This window comes from Sceloporus occidentalis, unplaced genomic scaffold, assembly GCF_023333645.1.
Source record: "Sceloporus occidentalis isolate IW3139 unplaced genomic scaffold, rSceOcc1.0.p SCAF_38, whole genome shotgun sequence".
Lineage (NCBI taxonomy): Eukaryota > Metazoa > Chordata > Lepidosauria > Squamata > Phrynosomatidae > Sceloporus > Sceloporus occidentalis.
The window spans coordinates 975,333-997,526 of NW_028317018.1; the positions used below are offsets into that span (position 1 = coordinate 975,333).

Genomic DNA, 22,194 nt, shown 5'->3' on the forward strand with positions numbered 1-22,194 from the left:
ATTTTTCCGAATCCTTTTTAGACATAAATATTAAGCACCCCCTGATTTTTCTTCCCTTTTTTTTCCAAATGCTTGGGTTTGAATGATCAACACTTGTTCTCCTGCTTCTCGTTCTTTGCATTGACTCTTATCAATCCTCCTTAACACATTTTCACGAAGGGGACTCTGGATCTATCTTTGTTATAAGAGGACAGCAGTCAAGGAATATATACGTTTTGATTCTTCTTCTTACTTGCATTGCAAACATGGATGTTTTGGCTAGTTATAGTATATTCCAGGAGCTTCAGATTGTACATGACACTGGCTACTTCTCAGCAATGCCATCTTTGGAAGAGAATTGGCAGCAGGTGAATGATTTAAATTAATCTTGTAATCTTTAACTGCATACACACACACTCTTACACACACACTCATACACACACACACATGCACATTCACTTTCACATTCATGCCTGGATTCTCCTTGGCATCTTGCAGAAACCCCTCTACCTTACATTTGGATCAGGTTTTTATTCCACCCCATCCTAGCATCCAAATAAGTTTAAATCCTGTGATCTCAGCCCATACCTCGTCTTAATGTGATCCTTAACATTCGTTCCTAATTCTCTCAGGCAATGTCTGTGTCGTTTCTGCAGACCCATTTTTCTAAAAGCAATATGCTTAATCAGCAAAAAAAAACCCCCAGTGACTTTTTAACAGGGTCCTGATCTTCTGCTTTTTATCATCAGATACCCCATGACACTTAATGATATTATGAGAATTTCACAAATACAGAGAGTTTCATTCATAATTATGTCCCTCTTAAAAAGGGGAAACATGCAACTCACATTCAGGCTTGTTGATGAGCGTAGAATCCATACATGCAACTGAACACCATATATGCACATGTGTGTTTGCCAATGTGTATATAAATCTGTATCTTTTCAGGGTATATTGACTGATGTTTGGGTTTCTCGGCTACTGTTTTGCAATCCTTTGAGATGTTGCAATTTTTATTGTGTGTGTGTGTGTGTTTTGTGAGACATTGGAAGACAATAGCTGCAGCTGTAAATCAATTACTGTATTAAACAAAAGAGTTGTCTTCTAGGTATGCCTTGCGCTGCGTACTGTACTTTATACTACTTACAGGAGCAGTGACATGTGCGCACTCACAAATGGGTTGATGGGTGAAAATGGCATCTTACTGTCACCTTGGTGTATTTAAAAAATAATTATAATAATAATGGCGATCTCGTCAGTTGATTTAAGTACCTAGTCCTTGATTTAATCCAAATATTTTATTAAATATGCTTGTTCCAGTAAGACGTTTTATTTTTCAATTGGACGTTTGGTGTTATGTGTGATATTCGGATATTCTTAATTGTTCTAGTTTAGTTACAGCCGGTGGCGTAGAAAAAGGCAAAGGTGCTGAAATAAGTGTTTTAACGGGATATAGAGAAATGGAGACACAATGGTTCCCTGGCTAACAGAAGTTGCGTAACTGGTTGTTCATTCATAGAGTCGCCTCCAATGCTCTTTATCGTTAAAACTGTCACATTGATGCATAGATCATCGTCTTTCTAGAACAAGATATGACAATTAATAAGCTCATTACGTGGTGCTTCTAATTTGGTGTCCTCCGAGATGGTTTTATTTCCTATAATGTGCATGATGAGCATTGGATCTGCTGCCATTTTTTATTTAAATTGAGACAACTAATTAAAAAAATTAACACCCCCCCCCCCTAAAAAAAATAGAAAAGCGCAATGCACATGGCCAGTAGTTTGAATCAGTTGCATATTAATAACAGTCTAGACAGCTCAATGCAAGATAATCTGTTGACATAGCCAGCATGCCCAAGGCAGACTGTATGTGATACTTCGGCTGCAGCTGTTGCCTGCCCCAGTAGGAAACCATAACAGCATTTGCACTTTAGAACAATAGATCAAAGTACAGTGGGGATCCCATTTAAGTTTTAAGAGTCATAATAAAGGAGGAACTCTGAGCTTGTACGAGATCGTCTTTTGTAACATGGTTTGTGTGCAGCGAGCCCTGGCAGTTAACGGGTTAAACGCAAGTCTCCTACGGTCTTCTCCTTGAATATAAACCTGTACCATCAGATATTAGAACAATCTGTACTGCTAACTCACAAAACACGGAATGCACGTCATTTTCAATATTGTTACGGAAACCGATCCTGACGACTTTTCCTTCGTGGTAGGACCAAGCGTAGTTTTGGAGAAGGAATGCCATGTTGTCTTAAGAGTCTCCGTGGAATTCTAAATAAGGGATCTTGGATTTGTGTCTGTGCTGTGTGAATCACATAACCTAACATTTAGTACATTGTAGAAGCGTAGAAGACAGGAGTTAGGATGTTTAAATGGCTGCCTTCCATTGACGTCGCAGCACACAATCACAAAAATAGCTGAAATTCCATTGGAATACAGAAACAAACAACCGGATCCATAAGTTTGTGTTGCCAACAATGTAGTCGTTACTGATCTTCGTTATGATACGTTGTCCAAAAGAGCTAATTGTTCATTTTGACACATAATGTATTTCTAGCGCAATTTTGGTTATTCTAAAAAGCAAGAGGAAGGCCTCCAAAAGCAACAGCGTCATCAGAATTTCCATAAGAGCTTTATAATGTGTGACTGTAGTACCTCGCGCAGGTGGATTCGGGGATATGTATAAGATATTTAAGAGAAGTGTTACATCCCATTGTATTTATTGTATTAAAATTGTTTCTATTGTGTTTTATTTTATATATATTTCTACAGTGACACTTGTTTATTTTTTTCAAGGCAAAATATAAATTATGGTATAAAAAGCCTTCTTCTCCATTCTGTTTCAAAGCACCATTATGAATAATTAAGGACCAAAGCATATTGCCCTGGTGTTTAATAATTCAGCATTAATCGCTTGCAGAACCATTAGTATTTGTTTTAAGCGTCTGTACAGAGCAGATAGACTGTAAGCCATTTGTCGTGTAATTTACATGATTTTATTGGTGACAGTAATACATGGAAAGCGGTAAAATGAATATAATTGGAAAATATTTTTATTTTTAAGAATTCACAATAAATTCTGTTTTGAGATTTCTTGCTTGTCATATGCACTGCATATCCGCGCATGTATTATATGGGCCAATAATCGTGCTTGATCCATACTTTCTAAGAGCGGACTTGCATTATGTGTTGTATACCTATGCATGGAAGCAAAGTGTAGCTGTGATCAATTTGGCATGCAGTGTAATAGTTTATAATATGTTTTATATTAAAAAGAGGCGCTGTTCTTGCTTATCTGGTGCCACTAGTGGTCTATCTGTGGTATGGAGTGATTATTACTTCGAAGCTGTTCACACCTTAACAATATATATTGATATTGTTTTGGATGTAATAAAAAAAATAGTAAGTATGTTGCCACAAATTGGCTTTAGCTTAGGCCAGTAGGCTATATAGTTTATATGTAAAATTTGGTTTGAATGGGCCAGGCTTTATATTTGGTAAAATACCTTTAATTTGCACACACAAAAAAAAAAATAATGTGGCCTTCCGCTTCTCTCTAGACCAATCACAAGAAGGCTCATTCTCACTTTGCCTGTACTTGAGATGAGAGGCAACATGTTAACGTCATCAATTTCAATCTCAAAAGAATACCTTTAATTAATGTACTTACTACAAGACTCCGAAAATTATTTGACAGGTCTTCCCAAGTTAGTGTTATTTGCATCATGTCAGTTAATGAGAGACTGGTAGATAAATGGAACAGCCTGCCATCAGAAGTGGTAGAGGCTAATATAGTGAGGAAACCTAAACATGCATGGGTTAGGCACAAATCTATTCTGAAACGGAGACAAACCTAAGGACTCATTAAGGTCTCGCTCTCTACATCAAGTATGGAGAAGAGCGTGTATATTCTGTGGCACACAGGCTTTCCCAGTTGATGAAAATGTAGGCCTACTTGAAATCAGTACTCCATATCTTTTTTTTGAGGTATCATTCTCTATGTTTAGAGGGGCAGTGAGGATTTAAGGGGTTATTTAATAGAGAACACATTATGAGGAACCAGCTCTGGGACGTTCCTCCTGTATAAAGAGCCAAGTTGTATCGCCAATTGGACTAATCAAGTCTCCTTGTGATATATGTTTTACTTTTATTTGTAATCGTTTTGGCTTACTGTTGTAATTTGTACAAAGATGTATACGTCGGCTGATGTACACTGTTTCAATTGGAATGGGAAGTGATTGTGACATTGGTTCTTCTTTGCAATGCTGCATTGGCAACACCATGTTTGCTCAAATGTTTCGCGTCACTTATTACCACAGTTACTCTCATGGCGACACAAAATGGAGAAGTGTTATTTTAAAAAAAAACAATATTTAAGTAAACCGGCACTGAAAACTAGCTAAACTATTATACAGATTTCCTCATTTCTTAAGTAAATACGGAACCATTGAATGGTGCGGAAGCTAGGTTTCCATTGTACTGTCTGTAATTGGCATTGTGACCCTCACTCTAACGGTCATGGTTTTCCTTGAATTATGTAAAGCATCCACATCCAATGAAAGAAAGCCCTTTAGAAAATATCTCCATGTTTATTCAATACTTGACCGTATAAAATGTGTCAAACAGAAAATGTAAAATTATTATACGGCTTCCCATTATGTTAACTTTGCAACAATATTATACAAACATGGAGTACTAAAATCGTGAAATAGCATATTCTAACCCTATTACAATTTCCATGATGGATACAACAGTCAGAGCTGGCAGAATTCCCTGAACGTTACTATAGTAACTACAGGCAAGATACCGCTGCCTGCATAAAATCAGGTTGAGTGTAGAACTCCCATACATATTTCCAATTATTGCATTAAGGATACGCGAGAAGCGAGAGCGAGGTGTCAGTCTCCCCCACACACGCACATCCTAACGTTAAACATATACCTAACCACAGGGCCAGTTAACCTCGGGCGACAGACATTTTCTAAATTGTTCAAATAAAATGAGATATACGGCAACATTTACAAGTTAACAAAATTGTAAAACCACATTGACTTAAATATTAGTAAATTGGGGGTTTTGACTACGATTGTTTTGTGTTTTCTAAAGCAAACAGTATTTTTATATTTACTGGAATTTACATTCTCACGTGTTAACACTTTCTAGTATTTTTAATAAACGTGTTTTTTTGAGTAAATTGTCAATGTACGATTATTTGTTTGAAAAAATCTTAAGATGTGTTACTGTTTATCAATAACGTTTGTGAGAATACACAGTAATTGTGGTTTATATGTCAAAGACAAAATGGAGTCAGTAGTTGAAGGTGATACCTTTTTATTGGACCAGCACAGAAGAAGATGTAGTCACATAAGCTTTGTGGCCCTCAGAGGTCTCCTCTTCAGTTAAAGACTTTATTTCTTGGACCATTGTGCATTTGGACACAAAGTGGAATTAACATTGAATTATATCTGCCTTCTGTGAATAAGGAAAGACGCAATATAGGCAGAAGAACATAAAAAAACAACATGTGCCCTTTTAAATTTTAATACTAGATTTTCCGTAGACTATTGTAAAAATGTGTGAAAAGAGTGATTATTTAGAGACAAGAACATCAGAGATTCTTGACGTGATCAGCACATTGAAATACACGAAAGGGATAATAAGTAACAGTTTTTAATAGAAAACCTGGGTCAGAGACAGAGGACATTCTTTTAAGTTATTGGGTAGATATTTTAAGCACAGTAGTATATAGGAATACATTAAAATGGTGGTGATTGCTTTAAATAGCTTCTCAGTAGATATGCTTTATGCTAATACAGTTACAAAAATACCAGGAATCGTTCAATAGGCCTCGGGCTTCACTATTGGGTTGACTCAATATACCATTGTGTTCCCATCTGAAGGCATATTCTGTCTGACACGTTGTCCTATTTTTGCGTATATTTAATTTGTGTTCTCACCTCATCTGTCACACGCTCGGTATGTCATTCCATATTCTTTTCTAGTTTTATTGTTAGTTTTCTTTAACAGGATCTGTGCTATGCCAAATCGGATTGAAGCAGTTCATTTATTCCACTCACAATGGTTTGTGTTTAAAATGCGGGTATTTTTAAACAGCTCTTGAAGTGAGTCATCAAACTGATTTTGATCTTGGTAAATGGGAACCGCCAAGCTTGCCTGTTGAGTCTGTATAAAGGAAGTGTTAGTGTGATGTAATAGAAGTGTGAGCTGATGGTAGTGAAGAGGCCTTCTCACAAATAGTGCAGGATGTTTGTGAACCCTTCTGGACACGTGGCTTCAAATGGCCACCGCATCAACCACTAGGATGTTCCTGCTGATTGCTGGACTATAAGGACCTTAAGTATGGCCCAAGAGTTCTGATCTTAGAGGCCCAAATCCCTCATATTATGGTGCAAATAAAATAGTGGGAAGTACAGCAAATGAATGATATATAACTTATTTTATATAAAATTTATTTTATATTAGTATTCATGTAGCATGTTTTTTCTAGTTTGCTTTTAAATACAGAAAGTAGGTTACAGTTACAACCTGCATATTTCACAATAATCTTCGAAGGGGGATTTGTCACGTATAAATGATATGCATTATTAAAACGGGTGCACTGCATATATCACATTTATATCTTTGTACACAATCCCTTAGAGGGTATTTGTGATTTCCTTGCCCACCACAATCTCGGACAGCCTCTGTGTTGACGGAGACCACCTCATGGGACCCAGGGTCACGGGAAGGCACTTAATGTTGTCTCTATGGGGAAAAGCTTGGCAATGCGTGAATGACTCCAAGCAATATCATTGATGGGAGATACTGAAAAACTTTTTTTGTGAATATGGTACACGTTAAAGTAGGAGACATCTTTAAATTGGGTGAAGGATCATAAAATCTACACACAATGTCAATATGGGATCTCCTTCTGTATTAAAAATGTTAGTAAGCACTTTAAAGTGGTAGTAAAGTTCTAAGCATGTAGACATTTTTATGCTCTCAGTGCGACGTCCCATCCTTCCCTAATAAGTAATGAATCAAGTTATTTAAATAGTCTGTTAGTTAAAGACCAATAGGTAGGTTGAGTAGAAACAGACATTTTGCTGCAGTTATATTGGAGTCGTTGGCAGAAACCATACCTGAAAACTTCTTAATGTAGGTCCCTTAGAACATTCCTTCTCCTGGAGAAAGGCTTTGAGAGGGGCAGAGCTGGCTCCATATGGTCTTAAATTAGGAAGGGGTTCTTTGGTCAGATGTTGCTCTTCTGCCTCCAGAAAGAGGAAGGTGACCAGGAGACTCCAGGTCAAACCCAGACAGTTCCTAATTACGGCAGGAACATTTTAAAATTTTGCCATCTCAGAATTCTTTTTTGAAGATATGGCCCTTAAATGTTTTCCTTTATAAAAAAAAAAAATGGGGAAAATCAGCACTGGGAAGATGAAATCCTATGTTTATTATTCTCTTTTAAAGCAGCCAAAGATTTAGCTATCCCCATTTTCAGCTCAATGTGATGTCACTGGAGTCACAATGCATCAGATCTTCCTCACAGCTGAAATTAGACACTTCAATTGAATCACTAAAAAGAAGACCATATTTCTTTATCTTGCATAAACTGCCATAGTGGCCTAAGTAATACCGATGCCACCTGCTGAAATAAAGCCAAGAAACATTAATGTAAACGTATACATTCTAACTGGGACAAAACAGTTTCTGTCATTCCAGATACATAAAAGGAATTCTTAACCACTTGTGAGTTTCTATGCTAGAGTAAGCACTCGAGGCAGGGTACAGTTCATGCCAACCTTAGGCAACTGTATTTACTGATGTTTTTTTATGTAAAGGGGTAATGGTCATAATCTTTCATTATTATTAACGTGCACTTACATATTAACCACCATTTAAACAAAAAAAATCCCCTAATGTAAATGAGTCAAATGGGGGCTTCTTAGCCTTGTGGAATCCCCGCATTATTGTTATTGTAGCATTTGCATTTTTGCAAGCTCCAGATAATTGTGTTTTATCAGCATTAGCCAGCACTGCTGAAGAAATCCGGTTACAAATGTCTCCACTTTATTATCTAGTAAAGGAGCAGAGACCATTAGTAAATGCATTTTTTATGGTAAGGTCTCAGGGACGTAAAATAGATGACAAAGAGTTTGTGCTTCCATTGGTTTAATTAACATGGATTTTTATTATAAACCTAAATCTTTAAATTTGCTAAATACCCTTTTTTTGTAGCCCTGTCCAGCCTCTTTTAATTTGGCAATAATGATAAAGGTAACTTATTTAAAATCAATGCCACGGGCTAATTAATCTTACAGCACTATATCCGACTTTTCATTTTCTCTGCTTTTGTCCATAAAGTGTGCATGTTGTACATCATTTTCATTGACAAAAAAGTAGACAAATTGATCTGAATGGTAAAATTCCACTTGGGACCTATTTAAAGTGAAAAAAAATTGAATAACCCCATTAAATGTGCCTTTTTATATTAGTTGTATATTTAACTTATGTTTTACATATCATAGTATGGTATTCATTACAAAACCTTGTGAACAGATCATTGCTATTTAACATTTCATGTTCAGCCATTAAATTCCGTAACAACATTTCGAGAACATTAAAGATAACATGAATTTAGAATATGGCAGCCATAAACAGAATAGCAACAAGGAGAAAGAATATGAAACATAGAATCTTACGCTAGCTAAGAGGCATTTAAGCCACCTAAGCCATTTACGGTCCATCTAGTCTGCTTTTTATTCCACCTACTATATGACCTCAAAACAGTTTCTCCTTGGTCTGGCCTTATGTTAAGATAATCATGCAAGTCCTATCACAGTGTTTAATGTTAAACCTAAAATTTAAGAAAGGAGAAAATACTTAACCCTAACTAATGTGAGTATATGTCCAGATCATTCTTAATCTTTATATTACAGACATTGAAAAAGAATGCTCCACCACCATCATTTGAATGTATTTGCTCACGGACCTGCCCTGTAAAATATATAGTTTTGCTATATTTTACTTTAAAATTACTAATAAAGTGGTCGACCTATGTGGGGTTCAAATGCATGGATGAACCTTTTCTGAGATCCGTGAACAAGAAGAGCTAATAAAGACTACATAGTTTCACCCAGATATCTATAGGATATAGATCCCAGGAAAGAAGCCCAAGCAGTCGCAGGGACCCAATTCCTAGCATCTTCATAGTTATAATGTAAAACACACTTTGGTTTTAAAAGGGAAATGCGGAATATTTTTTTTTTTCTCGGGTCAACCACCTTCAGTGCCAAAAATTTATATTACCTAATCCTACCTAATTACCTGTATCCTAATCCTAATTGCTGTGTGTTTATATATATATATATATATATATATTATATAGTATATGTGTACAGTCCCTTCTTTTCTAATATCGCCTATGTAACAAATAAAATGGGGCACAAATTGACTATTACGTGAAAAAAATGGTTTATGGGAATGGGAGTATTTTGTTCATTGACTAAGAGTTGGTCAACTATACCTTCAGTTTAATAGCCCCATAGTAGCCCTGCACTCAAATGCAGAACTATTATCCTCATGTTTTATTGCTGCGATCCTTATGTTTGAAATCACATACATATCTAAAGGTGCTGTGTGGTGGAACATATGGATTCCTCAGATGTGGAACAAAACGATGCTCTTCTGGTGCTCATCCATTCTCTGACCTTCCAAGAACACACATGTACTTCTGCTAGGTATCCCCCCAATTACTTAAACAACTACCGAATAGTAATTCTATGCAAAGAATCTTAACAACACTGTCTCCTTTACATACTTTACATCTTTACATTCTAATTTATGAGTGGAAACTAACATATAACCAAGCTAGTAAATATAACATTCGTTGATTAACATCTGTTGTGGAAAATGGAAAACTGCATTTTATGTTGTGAAGGCGCTTTATAATACCAAGAGGAATCATCAAAGCTAATGTGACTTCCCCTTAAAGATTATGCAATCTGGCTTCTCCAGAGGACAATAAATTCCTGAAATGTAGCAGGAAAGTTTTTTTAGACCATGTATTGAATTTGAAAGATGTGTCTAGAGACTGGACGCATCATGCGCTCTTTCACATGAATCAACCCCATACAGGTTCTGATAACCTTCGGCGCCAAATACTTTTATTTAACTGTAGACTTGATATTTTTATTTGAAATGTTGATAAATGGGTTGTCAAGGTTTCTAGATGCACCACAAAGAAGAAACAATTGGATTTCCATTCATCCTGATGTATGGCGCTGGTTCCACTTTCTTTTCATGCTGGATTTAGGAGTAGGCTAAGGCTTTCCGAGCCTTTGGTACAACAGCAGGGGGAATCTGGATATGACAATATTTTTCAATAATTACCTTTGTGTCTAGGAATGCAGAGGATTGCAGATTGTGGTTTTGCTTTATGATATGTTGTAGTATCGAGTTTTTCCCAGATAGGAATGTTAAGTGAAAAAAAAAAAGTATATGTTACAAAAACTTTTTACCTAAAGCTATAATTACCTCGATCGATAAAGGATATAGTATTTCTAATGAGGTAAAGGCTAACTAGTATTTGCATAGACATCCATATAGTCTACCATATAGGATTTTTCCTGTAAATCAGTTTCTTCAGACTAAAAGTGTTGATCTCTTACTTTTCCCAGACCCTACATTTTGCGTCTGCACACAGTAAATACATTAGTGTAATGATGTTTACTGATTTAAATACAGATTATATATGTATTAAAAACCCACCTTCTGTGTGCATGACTGGAGCAGCCATATTAAGTTCCTGTTCTTAGAATGGGCATGACTGTTCCTTGACATCAACTTAATAATGCCGGAAAAGTTTTTTTTTCTTGCTTAAGAGACTAATTAAGCAAACCTTACTTATTTTAAGGAAGGTTTGCACAATTGTTTTTGTAAGAGATTGCGAACCCCCCTTATTACTGACCTGCAAATAGTCTCCTGTACAGTTAGAGATCACTTCTGCAATGAGCAGCACGGAGGCGATGAGTTGGAGGAAGTGAGCATGGACGGTTCAGCAAAGATGGCCCTACTGTTTGTTGTTCGGGCTGGTTCACAACTGGGAAAAGAGAGATAACATCCGTTAAGTTCTACCATCCTAATAACACAAATCTCAGCTTGCATGAGCTTGAAATGTTTCCAAAATAATTACACTAATGGGCAAAGAAAAGGGCACACATTACAGTAAGGGCTGTGGTGGTGACAATTCCCCTTTAAGCACCCACTTTAGACCATTTTTTGTCTTCTCGTGGGGATATATGGCCCTTTAAATAAGCACAGTTGTAAAAAGACGAAATTGATTCACCTGTCCTAATGTAAGGGGCTGTTTATTATTATTATATTTTTTTTATAACGGCAACAATTTCTGCAGCGCTTCTTACAGAAAATACATTCAAAGGGTATGACAAAACTAGAAGTAGTCCTTACATTAGGCAACGAGGAGAGCCCTGCTCTCAAGCTTACAATCTAGCTATTATTGAGAAACCTGCTCTGTGCATGAAGAGCTCTACAAACTCTCCATCGATGATCTTGGATTCTTTGGAATTGGAGAGCTATAATTGATTTGTTCTGTTTCTGTAGTCCTTTAGGATCTATATATATTTTTACTATAGTCTACCTTGCATATTACAAATTTTACTACTCACTGTTCTTTTTTTCAGAGGGATGCAAATTGTTTCCAGTAGAGGAGATTAATATTTACCTAATTTGTTAAGTGGAAGTGTTGTATTTATTTATTGCAAACATTACCTGGGATAAACTACAGCTGATTACATTACAGTTTACATACAGTGTGTGTGTGCATGGTATATGTGTGTAAGTGTGTGTGTATATAAATCACGGTATCTGTTTGCGTATGATTTTATGGGGTTTTTCTTGGAAGGGGTTGAATCTGCTCCTCTCTTTCTGAGGCATAAACCTTACTCCATAAATTAAGGGGGCAGTCATGCTCATTTTTTCAGTCATCAATAAAATCCCTGCGGTGAGAAATGCTGCTCAATAATTCACAATGACTGCCTGTTGGCATCTTTAAATTGGCAGTGTTGTGTCTCTATACATGTTCACGTACTCATAATCCATTCTCATCTGGCAGCTTAGTTCAGGATTGAACCCAGCTTCATCCTGACCATGCCATTGGCACTGTATCTGTTGCCGGTTTATGGAAGAAGAGGTAAGCAGCTTTGTAAACTCACAAAAAAACTATCTGCAGGACACATTAAGGCTGTGAGAAATTTGTTTTTGTGGAACAGAAGCAAATAAAATTAATTAAATGTCGCATAACCTTCCCTTTAAATGGGAATGTTGAATAGGTAGTGTAAAGGGTCCTGGCTTTTATTTATTGAAATTAACAGAATATTTAATAATATTCTTATTCTAAAACTGGAATTTTTCAATAGCCTAACAGAAATAAGATTTTGAACCATAATGCGGAAAGAATGGTTACTCACAGGAAAGGTGTTACTTGACTGACAATGTAGCAAGCAGAAGATCCTACATCCAGGACTGTTGCATTTTTACTTCCTTTGCATTTCTGTTTTTTCTGTGACGTTTCCATGACGTAGACAATGTGGCAGACATCAGTGCAGAGGCCTACTTACTTTTCCAGGCCCTCCGGCTTAAATAACTATGGTTGCCAAGGCTTATCTTGTTGGCTGGGAATGCCAGCTCCCTAAGGGTTTTAACACAATTAACATCATCTTCTCAAGCCCATTTTTATTTTCCCTGCAATTTGACATTCAATTGGGTTCGAATAGTGAGAAACAATGCCACATCTTTAGTAATTACTAGATTTCAGTAAGAACCCATCAATCTCAAGTGCTTCTGCTCTATTTACAAGCAAAATAGGATACTCAAACTAGGGAAGGTAAATAAGAAACCTCTCTGCTTCACAAGGGTTACAGGAAAGCAACATTCTGTGAAGTGTATTATGTATCAAAGCAAACCCAATGGGAAATGTTTTCATACAATGTCAACACACCTAGACTTGGCTGCTGTGTCAAGAGGACCAGCCGTCAAGGAGCACCTTGCTAAATAGAAACCCAATTTAATTCTGCTTCCCATGTTAAATCAGATCATATCATCAGGCAGGGGCGGGCTGGGCAGGGGGGCAATTGCCCCCCAGGCCGCCCGAAATCTAATCTAAACGGCCGCTGGGTGCTGATGCCGCCGGCCGGCGCTACTTTAATACTTTTTTTTAAAATTTAATATGGCAAGCCGGATCGGCTATTAAATGAAAAAAAAAGGTATTAAAGCAGCGCCGGCCAGCGGCATCAGCACCCAGCGGCCGTATGCGATGGCCGCCAAGTGATGGGAGCAGCGTGAGGGGTGAAAGCTCCGCCCCCTCGCACTCACCTTTCACCCCTCACGCTGCTCCCATCACTATGCGGCCATCAGATTGTTGGAAATCGAATCTAAACGGCCGCTGGGTGCTGATGCTGCCGGCCGGCGCTACTTTAATACTTTATTTATTTTTAATATGGCAAGCCGATCCGGCATATTAAATAAATAAAGACCACTAGTCTATAACCTGGATTAATAACTGAATGAGCAGCCTTCTTCCAAGGCATTCAAAGAGTCGGTGTATGTCATGTCATATAGTGTGTTATTTCTAATCAATTGGGTTTTATTTTTGTCTTGCCTCAAACATTGTGATCTCTGATTTTTGTATTATATCATTGCATCAGACATAACAATCAGTGTCGTCAGCACTCGTTATAAGACAGACTGTAATTTAGCCACATGGAACAGATAGGAATTCCAGATTTAATGTGTAGGTGCAGTGCTAACAGCTGTATTACCCAAAAATCTTAGAGTTGTCAACTTCTGTCCTTTGCAGGGATATTGAAGTGCCCAGAATGGTATTCTGTAGTTTCTGCTCTGAAAGTCAAAATGTTCTCTGGAAAGGTTGGCCTACTGCTAGCTGACATTCTCGGTATACAATAGGGGTTAACTCTGAAGGAGACTGCTACAGGGAAAGACTACAATTTTGTTATTGTTTAATCTTTCGGGTTGGAATGTGCTGAGATAGGGAAAGAAGTCATAATTTCTCATTTCTTACTCCCCTTCAGTCTTCTTTGTATTTACATTCTGTTTTTTTTTTTGCTTGTGTTGGAAGAAACATTAACCCAGTAAATGCCAGAGGGTACTCAGTGGGTAGCAGAGAGTTAAACAATTGAGCATTGTACAGCGGCACTGTGGCAATCTTTGTTACGAAACAATGCATGTTTACAGAAACAAGATGGATTTTCCTCCGAGACTGGTATTTCTGCTTCCCCTTTCTGTTTGAAGCTGTACGTTCTCTACCACTGAGTCCTGAATTCCCATCTTCATTACTTTTCATTACTCACGATAAAATGCCATGTGCACCGCAGCCTTTATTATTTCACCTTTCTGCATTTCTAACACCCCATATATAAAAAAAAATATAGTAAAATGATACTTGCAGGGATTCCAGTGTATTGGATGAGGGCATTTTTTTTGCTCAGGTTTATTTATCAGGAGCGTTTTTTTGAAAATCGCTACAATAACAATTTTAAGAATATTTAAATAATAAATATTAATGTATTATTCTTACTGCAGTTTATAATTCCACACTGCACATTGTCGCATGTCTTCGCTCACAGTTTAGAACACCTAATCTCCTCCTGTAATACCGCAATCTTGATAATTGAAACATCTGCTGGGAAAGCTGACAGCCAACATATAACATCAGTTGTTGGGACTTTCCTTGAAAAATGTAGACTTTTGGCAGCTATATGGGCTAATCATTGGAAGACAATACAATTTTTAAAGATAAAAAGATAAGTGTGTGTGATTGGTTGGCATACAGATTTTTAAAAAATATATATTTTATATGGGGTAAATTGTAAGCCCATTATGTGCCTTCAATCATTTCTGCTGCTTCAGTATCTGTTCTGAAATGGATTTTTATTGGAAGAGGCTCCTGGAAATGTTCGTGGTCATCCGCTGAGTAATCTTTTCTCTGTGTCTGTGCCAAAAGATGCTGATGTCTCCACTGGAAAAAAAGCAATTCCAGGAAAACAGATGAAAAGCCCTCAAATAAGGAAATAGATTCCATCGCTTGGAAAGAAAGGCGTAACTCCAAGCAGTAGCTGCTTTGCTAACCCCTATTAGGGGGTGTAGGAGAGCCTTTAGCTGGCCGGAGGGTTTGGAATAGCAATTCCAGCCTGGATCTATTGTATCCCCGTTATCTTCATAACCCCTTTATTCTCCATGACTTTCTTCTTTTTTTCTTTTTCTCTCCCCATGCTTTCTTTTTTTTTTTAATTCTTGCCTACATCACACCATGGTTCATGATTGTATTTGAACTAGAATTCCACCAGTATGGTCTCCTTAGGTCCATTTCAATCTAAATTTGAATTTAGATTATTAGGGAGTTACCCCTAAATTAATCCTTTAGAGGCACTCCATCCTACTCTAGAGGACATAATGTATGTTATGTGAAAAAGCAAATAGGCATGGTTGTTTTTTTAGTACAATTCATGCATTTCACACTAATTCAAATCCGTTGTATATTGGTAAAAATCACAGCACAGTACTAATGAACAGAAGTGTAATTGCGGAATGAAAAAAAAAGAAAATATTTAAGGAAAATGTTATCTTTCTATTTTCTAATTTTATATTCTAGATGTGTATTCTGTTTTTCTAACTCTAGAAGGTGATACATTTTCATCCTTGGAAACAGTTTTTAATCAGACTGGCAGTAAAAATATCCCATTGATGGCAAACAATGTCATTACTCAGCATTCACAGAATGACCCTGTTGTCCTTCCTTAACTCTATCACAGCCTCTGATAGCTCGCTATAGTAAAATCCCTTCTTCTACTGTATCATATAAACTTCTAAAGAGCGAAATATAAGTGATGTGCTGGGAAAGAGAACCAGCCATTTTAATAGCTTCCTGGAAACTGCAAGCCTTGCTGAATTGGTTGACTTATCTACAAGAAGGCATTTTGCTGCACCCAAACATAAATCTGACTGAACCTGTGCATATATATATATATATATATATATATATCAACAAATGTGCTTCCTTCAGATGTATTTTTCTCTCCTTCTAGTAACCAGATAGTTAAATTTCAAATGACAGCAAGAGAACATGTTGAATCAAATATCGGTATCTCTCTGTAACAGACAGCATATGCTTAGTCTCGTATAAATGTATAGATCTAATTTAAAATTCAAGGTAGGACAAAAAGCATAGAAATAATGGCCTCAGGCTTAGATACAGCAAGCGAAGAAGCAACCTGATACACCGAAGAGACTGTAATGTATTGCACTGAGCCATGTGACGAGAACGTTCACTGGTAGCTGTATGTTACATTGTCAAAATATCAAATATTAGTTGCCTCTGTTGATGGATTTAAAACAAATGTTTAATTAATAAGGTATTATTTTCCTCAATAATTATACCAATTTTAAAGCCTAATAAGAAGCTATATGCCAATGTATTATTCCCAATGTAATTTCTGATTGTCCAAAAAGCTTGTTATTCAAAGATACCTGCATCTGTTTACATAATGTATAGAGCAAAAACGGATCTACTGAATTTTGAAGGAAACATATAGACTAAAACACATTCGGTGGAAAAAATTCATGCTGGCAAAATAGGTGGCATCTAGACACAATAATGAACCAAACCAAGGATCACGTCCTTCTCCACACCGCCAAAATGTGTGCACATGGTGGAGATGGTTAGAGATACATTGATGAACCCAATGTATATAGTGAGGTCAATTATATAAAATATACATTTTATGATTAAACAGCAGATGATAAGAAAACTGGACTTGGAGCAGAAAGACGTTGCATACCCGTTCAGATTGTGTGGTTATTGTAATGTAATCTATTTTTTTCTGTCTGTACAATGACATGAACTAATGTAACTCTTGAGATGATTGTGGCCCCAGGCAGTATAGTGGGGTTACTAAAAGGGCAATATGATGATGTATGAGCTTTTTCTTTCCGTACTGTTTCTTCCTGGGGTCGTAGATATTCAGCACCTCTTCAACTACAGCCTGTGATGCTTTAAGCACCAATGGTTTTATATTTACCCCCTGGGTACTCCATGCGTGACTGACAGTTAATAATACCCTGCATAATTAGGTAATACTTTGGCCATATTTTTAAAAGGAATTTTAATAGGGTTGCAGATTTCGACAGGGGCCGTCTTTTTTTTTTTTGGGGGGGGTGTGGATCAATAATTAATTTTATTTTTTACATAAAAAAATGCTGTAATTTTAATATCCCTGTTTATTGTCATAATTTCTAAGGATCCATATGTTTGCATAGGTTTCTTCAATTGGAAACTATGTACCTTTGTACAGTCTTCAACCACACTTAGCCCTAAGGTTGGTTTACCCCCTTGTGTTAAAACAGTGCAGTCCTTGAATGTCCGGTAAACCAGTGGTCAGGGTATTTTTAAATATATGGCCAATTATAAGCAGTCAAATACAAGAACTGCCATCAACTGGAATAAGGTGACTTTACTTGAATAAGATGTCCATGTATAAATTCACTAGAAGGAGCTTGAAAGGATTATTAGCCTTGTACGAAATATGACCTTGTGGTACTATTGCTCCATGAATAACCGGAGAGATGCTGTGAAATATCTTTTTGGTCCCATAGATACAGGATCCTGTGACCTCACATCTAATTTATTTAAGGGTGGAAAATCAGTGCAAACCAGTTTTTCCTTGCCTGAACCTATCAGTCAGGAACAAATTGCAATTGAACAGGGCAGATACGTTTGATAACTGTATTAACAACACAATAACTTCTTTGCTGTCCTGTTTTCCAGCATGTTGTTAAATAGATTTATTTACGTTTCCGAGACACGTTTGCTGATTCAACATTTTTACTACATAGAGAAAGTATTTTCTTTTTTTTAAATTATCTTTGTACTATACATACCTGCTTTAGACAGCTGCACAAGGATAGTTATAGTATTTCTCGTTGCCGATCAATTCTTTTTACAGTACCTCTCGATTCTGCGTGGGACAAAGTTTGGAGAAGATTTATGATATGTGGCTAAACGTGCATGGATACCCCAAGGTGCCATGGTTCAATATGAAGAAAGTGAGTGTTCTCCAAGTTGCTTGAGTGAGAGCCACAGAGGTAGCCGGAGTCATAAATCTTCTGAGGAGGCACTCCCCGAAGGGATATGCCTCTTCTTCCTTACCTCCCAGACAATAGTCTAAAGGAGGGCTGGCTCTTCTTGGTCCTCCTCAAGCTACAATGAGGAGACCACTGAATTCTTCAAGATGAGAGCCATAAGGCATCACCGTCTCTCCCACCAAAAAACCGAAATCTTACTGTGGCATGTCCAATGCGTCAAATCCATGAATCAGTTCAAATCCATGTAGCCCTTATGCTGGTGCAGTACTCATATGGTGTTCCAAAATATTTCACACAAAAAACAAAAACTATATGCAAATATCTGATTAATGGCTCAAAAGAAAAAAGTGCAATCGTGAGGACAAGTGAAAAATGAAAAAAAAGTGCCCATAGTAGACCAGGGAAAGTAAAAAAAAAAATCTGTGTAGCGCCCAATGGCGCTAACAATAAGAACGTTATCCATAAATTGATATGAAGAAACGTGATTGGCACACTCATGTGAATCGGAGCTAAAGAAATGGAGTGACATTTTCCTTAATTGCATCTGTAATTATATTCTAAATAAGAGTGCACCTTTTTATACAAACCATAGAAAATGCTGAAAATTCTTTTTCTATTTCAGTGCAGAATTACCAGTAACTTGCATATCTTTTCATGGTTTTAATGGCCTAATTGCTTTCATTTGCATAGCAATTTACTATGCATTTTTAACAGAGTGCTAATCAATTGTAATCCATTTTTGATAAAACTGCACTACAAATTACAAAGCATTACAAAGCTGCACAAAGGCAGTCTGGAAATGTGCAGTTTTGCTGAAGCAGTCCAATGTGCCTCTGGGCTTATGTAATGAGTTATAGGAAGGTGATTATCTGCTAATGCCTTGTTATGCAAAAGACACGATTTAAAGATGCCAGCCCACTGTAACATACTGTACATGCGCTTAAAAATGTTATCTCTGCCCTGTGGAATTGGAGTCCTTTTTTTAAGTCCAGTGTGCTAAATAAACCTCTACAATAGGATTCACTGGTAAAAAAGATACCCATGTGTATAATATATAAAATACCTATATACATACTTTTTGCCACATTTCAGGTTTCATAATGAAAAAACGCCTAACTATTGGAATATATCCAAAATTCTGCGCTGCTGTGTAAGTAAAGAATTAGAAGGCTTTCTCCTAGCACATAGGTCAAGCATTTGCAGATGCCTGAGGAATCCAGTCTCCAGTGTGAATGACTTAAGAATAAAAAAATAGAGTGTCTATAGAATATTCCAAAAACTAAGGCACTAGCATTAACATTTATGTATTCATTTGTTTATTGCTAAACCCGGCCTTGACTTATAAATCTCTCTCTTTCTGTTTGGCTGTTCCAGTTTCGCATGGCTCTCTATATGCAGGTAACTCATCAAATTGGTGCATCATTTCTGGTTGTAACTGTAGTAAAGCTAAACCGCGAAGCACATTTTCAACAGATATCAAAAGCAGTTCTGATGTTCTCAGCTCAATCCTAGAACTCGTTTTGGTTGCTGATGAACGCATGGTGGAAGCCAACACTGCATTTGAGGAATATGGCTTTGTTGACTGCAGTGACTTTTCATTCAAGCACCCCAGATATGAAGATTACTAAAAATACCTTTTAAAATGACTATCTTGAATTAAAATTTTAAAAATAAACAGTCTAGAAGTAGTACCCCATAAAATATTCATATTGACGCTGTGAATCTACACAAGGGAGGAAACCGGAAGCAACGTAAGAAACTAAAATGTGGAAAGCTGTGAACTTTATAGTGGTGGTCTATGTAATAAGTTTTGCACTTCTTAACACTTCTGATATTGTTGGAACTCGCTGATATTTGTATTCTTCCAGAAATAATAATCATAAACTCTCTTCAGGCACTAATAAAGGAAGGTGTTGAAGGGAATAGGATTATTTATGTTATGTTAAATTATACCAGTTTTTTTATATTTATTTTTATGTCCTGTGGACTTATTTGACTATGTCTACATAAACATAAACTCAAAGATAAAACAATGATTACTGGTTGACGATACAAGATCCTGAGAAAATATTCATAGATAATGTGTATGAAGATACAACAGACAATATATCAAGGTGGTGTATGTGTAACATTAGCCAGCTAAAAGGAAGTGGAAAACAGTCCTGTTTATCTGCATTTGGTTACATGCTGTGTCGTTGCTTCAAATCCTGACATGCAAATTCAGATGGTTTCAATTTTCCATATGTATTCATCGAATGCTTTTATGACGGGCCTCTCTCTGCCATTAAATCAATAAATTTGGTCTTCATTTCAGCAGGTACGTGAGTGCTTTTAATTTGTGCAGATGTGCCTATTCTAGGGTTATCTGCCATGCATCATTTACCAGAAAGTGGAGTGGGATTCAGGACACTGACTGTGCTGCTTACTTACCAATTAACCATAAGCTGCTCCATTTGGACACCTGGCATCCCATCCATCTGTCACTGGGTTTCTTTACACTCCCTTCCTCTGCCCCATTGCTTTTGAAGATAATACAAACATGACAAGTCAATTTCACCTTGATAGAGCTACAAAGACCTAGAAGCCAGAATTAAGAAAATACATTGAGAATTAACCCTTTTTACGCACCCTTTATTGACACCAATATGAAAGACACAGCACTTGCATGCTAGGATAAAAGACCCTAAAATAAAACCACAAGTGACCTAGCTTGTCACATGCTTTGACAAATTAATGTGCTGCTGACCCTTGTATTTAACAAATTACCTACTTTTTTATATTTTTCGAGACTGTTATGTTCCAGCTGTGCATGGAGTTGGCCCGGCTCTTTGCAGAAATGCAGATGGAGTATGTAAGAAACCAGTAATTCTTAGACTCTTTCGTTTGGGAAAAATAGGTTTATTTTGCAAATCCACCAGAAAAATTCTGGTCTGCTGCTAGATTTAGATTATTAGTCACAAAAACAGTTTCTGTAGTTAGATGGCAATTTTTAAATTACATTTTGGAACATGCAATTAACATAGTTACCAAAAAAGGACAACTGTGTATAGGCTTATTTGAGGTTTTAGAGATTTGTAAATTAGGAGATCACTAACACAGCTTGAATTCCTGACATTGGACCAACAACACTATATTATTTTTCAGATTTTCAATAAAAATGTATCAAAAATTCCTGTTGCCAAGAGATACTATAAGTATGTGTAACTAAAAAGTAACGCATAAAGAACATATTTAGCGGCTATATTCTCTGCAATTTGTGTATTTTGTATTGATAAAGTTGCTGATGAGATTTTTTGGTAAGAAGTAGAATCCTCACCTCTATTTTCTATAAAAAGTAGCAGATGTTTTTATCCAGAGGATCAGTTTGGCTTTTGGAACACCTTCTCAGAAGAGATGAATGGTGGTTTTCAAGGCAACACATGATACTAGAGCTTGTTTTTAACTTGAGGGATACAGAGTGGGGGTTCAGTAATTTGTAATCTGTAATCCTACAGAAGGCAGAAATACTAATTATGAACCTTGATACTTGTTTACTGATGGCGTCATAATTACTTTACACAAAGCAACAAAGAAAAATAGCAATTGAAAGTTTGCTTCTAGATGAAAAATTAGTCGTCAGGCATGAGTCTTTGTAGCAAAGGATTGGTTTGCCTGTTGCTTTTTGGTACCAGGTCGTATATATATAAGTGTCCATTGTATAGTATAAAGGAAGCCCATCGGTGTGTCTGACATTGTCATTTCTGCCCAATTAGTTGGTCACATCTAAATGTTATCTTTCTATGGGTGTTAGGTTACTGAGACATTGGGCAACACAAAGTGCCTGATAAGCATTCCTTATAACTTCCATCGCTTGCTTTCTTGGTAAGAGTCATGACTTGAGAAATGTGCGGATGTATCTGTTATAAAAATTGCCGTAGCAAAATTGAAAACATGTAATTCAGAATTGTATTTTTTGGTGAGTATGTAGTTGGTAAGCGCAAGCAAATATCCCTGCTTTGCTTAATGTGGTTTTGTTCTTATGCTATTC

General features: G+C 36.7%; 1 protein-coding gene across 1 annotated transcript in view; it reads left to right on the forward strand.

Moving 5' to 3' along the window:
- Window positions 1-245: 245 nt before the first annotated feature.
- Window positions 246-22,194, forward strand: part of LOC149290586 (Krueppel-like factor 7) — a 54,264-nt gene continuing 32,315 nt past the window's right edge. The window contains exon 1 of the mRNA XM_089488537.1: window positions 246-347. Coding sequence (XP_089344663.1) covers window positions 246-347 — 102 coding nt within the window. The remainder of the gene's footprint in view (window positions 348-22,194) is intronic.